The 7,263-nt window shown below is 46.2% G+C and overlaps 1 protein-coding gene across 1 annotated transcript; it reads left to right on the forward strand.

The window, feature by feature from the left end:
* Positions 1 to 1,023: 1,023 nt before the first annotated feature.
* LOC308435304 (coiled-coil domain-containing protein 12-like) lies at positions 1,024 to 1,521 on the forward strand (the record flags this gene model as incomplete). The annotated part of the gene is made up of 1 exon (XM_080935974.1): positions 1,024 to 1,521. The coding sequence occupies one exon, from the start codon at positions 1,024 to 1,026 to the stop codon at positions 1,519 to 1,521; it is 498 nt and encodes a 165-aa protein (XP_080792100.1).
* Positions 1,522 to 7,263: the final 5,742 nt, after the last annotated feature.

Here is a 7,263-nt window from a genome sequence, read left to right on the forward strand (position 1 = left end):
CCAGAGTGTGGGCTTTGCTATGATTATTTGAGATTCAAGGGCTTTGTTGTGAACCCTATAAAAGCTGTCAGATGCCACACTCGGGTGTCTGCAGTCTTCTACCCTTGTGTGGCATATGACTGTGGGCCCCAGTGCACTTGGAATAAACATCCTCTTGCAGTTTGCATCAAGACTGCTTCTTGTGAGTGATTTGGGTGTCTCGTGTCTCGTTTCCGGGAACGGAGCATGGGGAGTCCTCGCTTTGAGGGTTTTTCAGCCCGAGCCTGTGGCAGAACAGACTCGAGAAACCCCCAAAATTAACCCAACAACTGGTGGTAGCAATGTGGGGCAAACCCAGCTAAAGCATCCCCCCAAGCCGGTGACCCTCATAGACCCATATTGGAACTCAAAGACCTCTGACCTAATTCAAAAGACTAGGCCTTCATCTGATCTCTGTCTACTTGTTCCTAGTAACTTGTTCTGCTGTAGTAGAGACTAGCCCCTACTCTGTCCCTACCCCAGGCCCACAGCAAGGGTTCCTACACAGTTAATGGAGCTGCCTTTCATAGGGCAATACCTACCTGCCTGCCATCTGGGGCCCAACCTGAGGTCCACTGTGGGCCAAAAGGCTAGATCTGCCCTAATCCTCTCCAACTGGCCAGCTGGCTGTTGCTGCTGGGGCTAGAAATACAGCTGCTCTGGGTATTGCCTCTCACTCCTCTGGTCCTGACTGTGCTACCAAGTCTGTGTTTTTCTTTGAGCTTTCCTTCGAAGTTGGCCTTTTCGTCTCCTTCTGATCTACATTTAGGATATTACCAGCCATGAAAAAAACAGAAAAAACAAGGGGACATGTCTGCAGCTGGGGCAGAATAGCAACCCCTCCCCCCCTTAGGTCTCCCAAAGACAATGGAAAAACCACACCCAAGACCCAAAGGTTGTCAAAAATTTTCCATTGAAATTTCCATTAAGGTTTAAAGGTCATCTAATCTACTCCCACAGGTCAAACCAACGAGATAACCATTAATTAATCCTTAATTGGGAAAGATGGCGGCTGCTTCTGCCCCTGTGGGCCGCCTCGAGGAAAAGGTGCTGCGGCGGAAAGAATGGCTAATGGCCCTCCGGGAGAAAACCAGGAGAAAGGACAGGGAAGATGGGGAGCCACAGACCAAGAAGCTCAGAGAAGAGGAACAAGAAGTTGGGAAGCACAGGGGACTCAGGCTTCGGAACTATGTCCCAGAAGATGAAGACCTGAAGAGGATGCGGGTTCCCCAGGCCACACCAGTTGCAGTAGAGAAGGTGAAGGAGAAGCTGGAGGCTGCCAAGCCAGAGCCTGTCATTGAGGAAGTGGACCTGGCCAACCTGGCACCCCGAAAACCTGACTGGGACCTCAAGAGAGACGTGGCCAAGAAGCTAGAGAAGTTAGAAAAGCGGACCCAGAGAGCCATTGCAGAGCAGATCCGTGAACGGCTAAAAGGCCAGGAGGACAGCCTGGCCTCTGCAGTGGACGCCACCACCGGACAAGAGCCTTGTGACTCTGACTGAGATGTTCTTTCTGTTCGGCACACGCATCCTGTGGATAGATCGTCTCAGCTTTTGTTGGGTGTGAGCAGTTCATCTTCCAAGGGTGCCCACCACCCTGAGTAGGGAAGAAGTCAAAGCTGAGATCTGTACATATGTATGTAAATGGAACTTTTAAAAACTTCTGGAAATAAACCTCCATTTAGTAGAGGCCTGTCGTTTTCTGTTTTCTAGCTGCTCTGAGTTTTGATTCTTAAAATGCAGAGGTTATGTTCAGTGTTCTTACCCCTGGGTTGGACCAGCCTAGTTGAGCCTGAAGGGTGGGTAGAGCCAAGGTTGACTTTCTGCTCCGAATCTCCAGTCAGAGTCAGCAGTGGTCATCTCAGAACCCTTAGGCCACAGATAAGAGACAGAGAGTGTCCTTTAAAACCTCTCACAGGGCCTTGCAGTAGTTGGTAGAAATGAAGGAGAGACTCTCACACAGGTCCTCTGGACCCCTCCCACTGTGAGAGTAAGGGCTCTGAGGAACTTCACATAGAACCATCACAGATTAGAGGCTACCACACTGCTTTCCCTTCCTCTCCCAGTCAGCTGTGGGTCCCCTGCTAGAGATCAGACTGTGCTGTGCTAGGGTTTAGCTGTGATCTTGGAGCCTGGGCCTGTGACATCCTGGCTGAGCTGTGAGCCTCTGAGCTGACTGTCCAAATGACAGGCTGGCAGCATTCAGGCTGATGTAGAAGGAAGAACCTTTTAAAGTCACATAGATTCATATACAGAATCACGAATGTATATGTATACATTTCCATTCAAACCACCTGGGCCCAGCTTACATACATTCTCATAATTACACACTTACACGCATCCACATTAACATGAAAGACCAAGGGCCAGTGCAGAAAGAACTCATTCTGGATGAAAAATGAGCTCCAATCTTTATTGCATAGAGAAAGAAAAAGCTTCTACCCTTTTATTGCTAAATGAATTAAACCTAAGTCTATAAGAAGAAAGCTTTGGTCACTCTAATAAGAAAAACTAAGCCTGCTTTGCTATTAAGACCTGAAACTCAGATGATAACAGTTGCTAGCAAGGATGCTGAGAAAGAGGAACACTCCTTCACTGTTGGTGGGGTTGTAAGCTGATACAACCACTCTGGAAGTCATTTTGGTGGTTCCTTAGAAAATTGGACATAATACTACCTGAAAACCCAGCCTATTCTACTTCTGGACATATACCCCAAATATGCTCCACCATGTTTATAATAGCCAGAAGAGGGAAAGAACCCAAATGTCCTTCATTAGAGGAATGGATACAGAAATTGTGGTACATTTACACAATGGAGTACTACTCAGCTATTAGAAACAATGACTTTACGAAATTCCTAGGCAAATGGATGGAACTAGAGAATATCATCCTGAGTGAGGTAACCCAGTCACAAAAGAACACACATGATACGCAGTCACTGATAATTGGATACTAGCCCTAAAAAGCTCTGAATACCCAAGAAACAACTCTCAGACTTTATGAAGCTCAAAAGGAAGGCCAAAATGTGGAAGCCTCAGCACTTAGAAAAGAAAAGGAAAATAAAAAGGAAAAAAAATGTGTATTCATCATATTATTATGTAACAAATTTAGTGAGCTATAATAGTATTTTATAAAATAAATTAAAAAGACCTGGACTGGAGAGATGGCTTGGTGGTTAAGTGCACTGACTGCTCTTCCAGAGGTCCTGAGTTCAAATCCCAGCAACCACATGGTGGCTCACAACCGTCTGTAATGGGATCTGATGCCCTTTTCTGGTGTGTCTGAGGACAGCTACAGTGTACTTATATACATAAATAAATAAAATCTTTAAAAAAATTAATCCTTAATAAACAACAAGTTTTCTTTCACAGATAAACTGTTACTGCCTATATACATAATTAGCATATCTCCTTCCTCAGCCATCCAAAGCAGACTTAAAAGATACCTTCCAGGACTAAATTCTTCAAACACCCTCGCTTTTCTGAGATCACAACACCATGATTTTCTCCCAAGCAAACCATTACAGGCTTAACACATGCTACTCACCCCATGCTGACCTTCCCCCTACCGGGTTCTGCTCCTTGACTCCTCTGCTGTGATCACCCTAACAGGTTTATCTACAGTGCTGCTCCCACAGATCCAGCCCAGACTGAACGCCATCTCCTCGGACCTGCCTGGGACAACAAAGCTGCCTTCCTTATTTGGCCATTGACTTACAGACTCGCCCCTCACTCGAATTAGTCGTAGAAGGAAAAAGGTTTACTGGCATTCTTGATACTGGGGCTGATTAAAGTATCATCTCATCTACTTGGTGGCCTAACTCCTGGCCTGTTACACAGTCCTCCCACTCCTAGCAGGGATTAGGATATGAGTCTAGCCCCACCATCAGTTCAAAATAGTTACATTGGCTAGCACCTGAGGGCCAATCAGGACATTTTATCCCATATGTTCTTCCTCTTCCAGTTAACCTTTGGGGTAGAGACATATTGTCCGGACTTGGACTTACTTTGACTAATGAGTATTCCCCACAAGCACGTAATATTATGAAAAAGATGGGATATACTGAGGGAAAAGGTTTAGGAGCATTTGAACAAGGAAGACTAGAGCCAGTCCCCTCTTCGGGTAATCAAGGAAGACAGGGACTGGGTTTTTCTTAGGGGCTGTTGAGAACTTTCTACCCATTCCATGGCTAACAGAGGAGGCGGTTTGGGTGCCTCAATGGCCTCTATCCTCTGAAAAATTATCGGCAGCTACAAAATTGGTTAAAGAGCAGCTAAATCTTGGACACCTAGAGCCCTCCACATCTCCGTGGAACACCCCTATATTTGTCATCAAGAAAAAAATCTAGAAAATGGAGATTGCTCCACGACCTGTGAGCTATTAATGCCCAAATGCGCTTATTTGGCCCAGTACAATGAGGCCAGCCATTGTTATCAGCTGTGCCAAAATTTTGAAAAATTATTATTATAGACATAAAAGACTGTTTCTTTTCTATTCCCCTTCATTGTAAAGATAGGCAACGTTTTGCTTTCACCCTACCTACAGTTAATCATTCAGAACCAGATAGACGTTTTCAGTGGAAAGTTTTGCCTCAGGGAATGGCCAATAGTCCCACTATGTGCCAACTATTTGTGCAGATGGCTCTGGCACCTATAAAAGAGCAGTTTCCTACTCTCTTGCTTGTCCACTACATGGATGATATTTTAATGTCTCATGCAGATACTAATGTTCTCCAACAAGCATATCCTCTGCTGCTTAATGTCCTTAAATCACGGGGTTTGCAAATTGCTACCAAAAAGGTTCAATTTGCAGACATAGGGTCACTTCTGGGTTCAAGGATTCTCCCTGACAAGATTGTTCCACAAAAAAATAGAGATTCGAAGAGATCATTTACACACTTTAAATGATTTTCAAATGTTGTTGGGAGATATTAATTGGCTGAGACCTTTTCTCAAGATACCCACAGTAAGCTTAAGCCCTTATTTGTCACACTCGAAGGTGATCCTCACATCACCTCCCTCAGAAAGTTAACACCCGCAGCAAATAGGGCACTACAGTTGGTAGAGAGTGCTTTACAATCTGCCCAGCTGCAGCGAATTGATGACAGTCAACCCTTTGATTTGTGTGTGTTCAAAACTCTGCAACTTCCAACTGCAGTCTTGTGGCAAGGGATGGACCCCTACTATGGTTCCATCCCAATGCCTCCCCTGCAAAAGTCATTGATTGGTACCCTGATGCGGTGGCCTCGTTAGCCATCAGAGGCATAAAATTAGCAATATCACACTTTGGTAGGCAACCAAAGACGCTGATTGTCCCATTTACTGCAACGCAGGTCCAAGTGCTTGCAGCTGCCTCAGATAACTGGGCAGTCTTGGTAACCCTCTTTTCAGGAACGATTGACAATCACTATCCTAAACACCCCATTCTTCAATTTGCTTTACAACAATCTTTGGTTTTTCCACGGGTAATTTCCCCTAATCCACTTGGCCTCCTGCTTGGAGTTTCGCCCTAGGATTATTAAGAGGCGAAACAGACTATAAGCTGTGATACTCAGAGACGGGCAACCTTCCTCTGGTGTAGACCAATCTAAGACAGGACCCCTGAGGCGATGAGGGAATCCAAAGACGGATAAGGCTACATTGAGAGTGATTACCTAAGACAGAGATCACAGCACAAGAATATCTCTAGTCCAGGCCTCTTAACCTAGACCATCCGCTGTTTGAAAAAACAAAAAGGGGGAGATGTAAGGGGCCGCAGCCAACGCCCTGCAAAGATGGCGCCAGTTTCCGGGGCCGTGAGTCAGCTAAAACTGACAAACAACCTAAAAGCACATGTGTGAAGAGCAAGGTGAGCCAAAGTCACAGCCCATCTCGGGGCGTAATCATCAGACCACCAGCGAGCAGCCAATCAGGTAGAGACACGCTTCCCCAAGGGTATAAAACTGGGTGCTTTCCCTCCCTTCGGGGTCTTCCTCCATCACTCGCAATAAAGCTTTGCTGCAGAAGGATCCTTGTGTACTGCGTCTGTTCTTGCTGGCGAGACGGTGGCGCGGGACAACTCATGACAACTGGAGGTGAAAGACCCCCGCTTACCAACAGTAAATGCCATGTCTGTAAGGCTGTGCACACCCGCGGCAGGCTAGGTCATGGTCCCAGGTGGTCAAGCAAGATACCGGTGGGCAGCCAGCTTGCAATAGACAAAGAAAGGGAGACACTCAGACAAGCCCAGCTTTCAGATAAGCTGCAGCCCCCGACTGGTACCAAGAGTTGTGTCCTTGGAGCCATATTTCTGCCACAGTCCCTGCCAAACAAGATGTCTGTAGTTGACCACCTGGACCGGGGTAAAGACACAATATTTTAAAGACATAATATTTTGCCATACATGCTGAGACAAGGACGAAAAACAGCACCCTGTCCCAGAGGAAGGGCCAAGGCCACCCTTTCCAAAGAACTTGAGGCTTGTCCCCAGTTCACCCTAGTTTCATTTAAATTAACCAATTAAAACCCTGTTGCTATGCTTCTGCTTCTGTACCTTGCTTCTGCCCCCCAAGCCCTATAAAAAGGGGACTGCCCCTTTGTCCGGCGCACAAGTCCTCCGAGAGACTGTGTGCCCACAGGCACCTGTGGAAATAAACCTCTTGCTACTTGCATCCGAAGTGAGTGGTCTCGCTGCTCCTTGGGAGGGGTCTCTTCAGACGGAAGATACCCTCCGGGGGTCTTTCAGAGGGGCCTAAGACACAAATACCCCCAGGTACCGGTAAAAGACCCTAAAAGATTAGCCATTCCCACAGGTACCCCCCATTCCAACTCTTGGGTAGTAATCCCCGGAGACTCTGCCCTAATAATCTTTGGCAGCTGAATGTCACTATTTACCATTTGGGAAGCTAAAACATGTATTTGTAACTGCTGATAGCTTCTCCCGGGCAGGCTGGGTGTCAGCCCGTGCTGAAGAAAACTCTACACATGCAATCGGCCATATGCTCCAAGGTCTTGCCAGTCTCCAACTTCCAGATAAAATTAAAACAGATAATGCTCTCTGTTTTATAAGCAAATCTTTTTCAGAGTTTCTCCACATGTGGAAAACCTCCCATACTACAGGCATTCCCTATAACCCAGGAGGACAAGCCATTGTCAAAGACAAAATCAAGTTTTAAAGTCTCAATTACACCCCAAAACTCCATTCCTACCCCCCTTTCACTGTCTATATAAACAAATTGCTGCCATATTAAATGCTGACACCAAGAGA

This window comes from Micromys minutus (genome assembly GCF_963924665.1).
Source record: "Micromys minutus genome assembly, chromosome: 22".
NCBI lineage: Eukaryota > Metazoa > Chordata > Mammalia > Rodentia > Muridae > Micromys > Micromys minutus.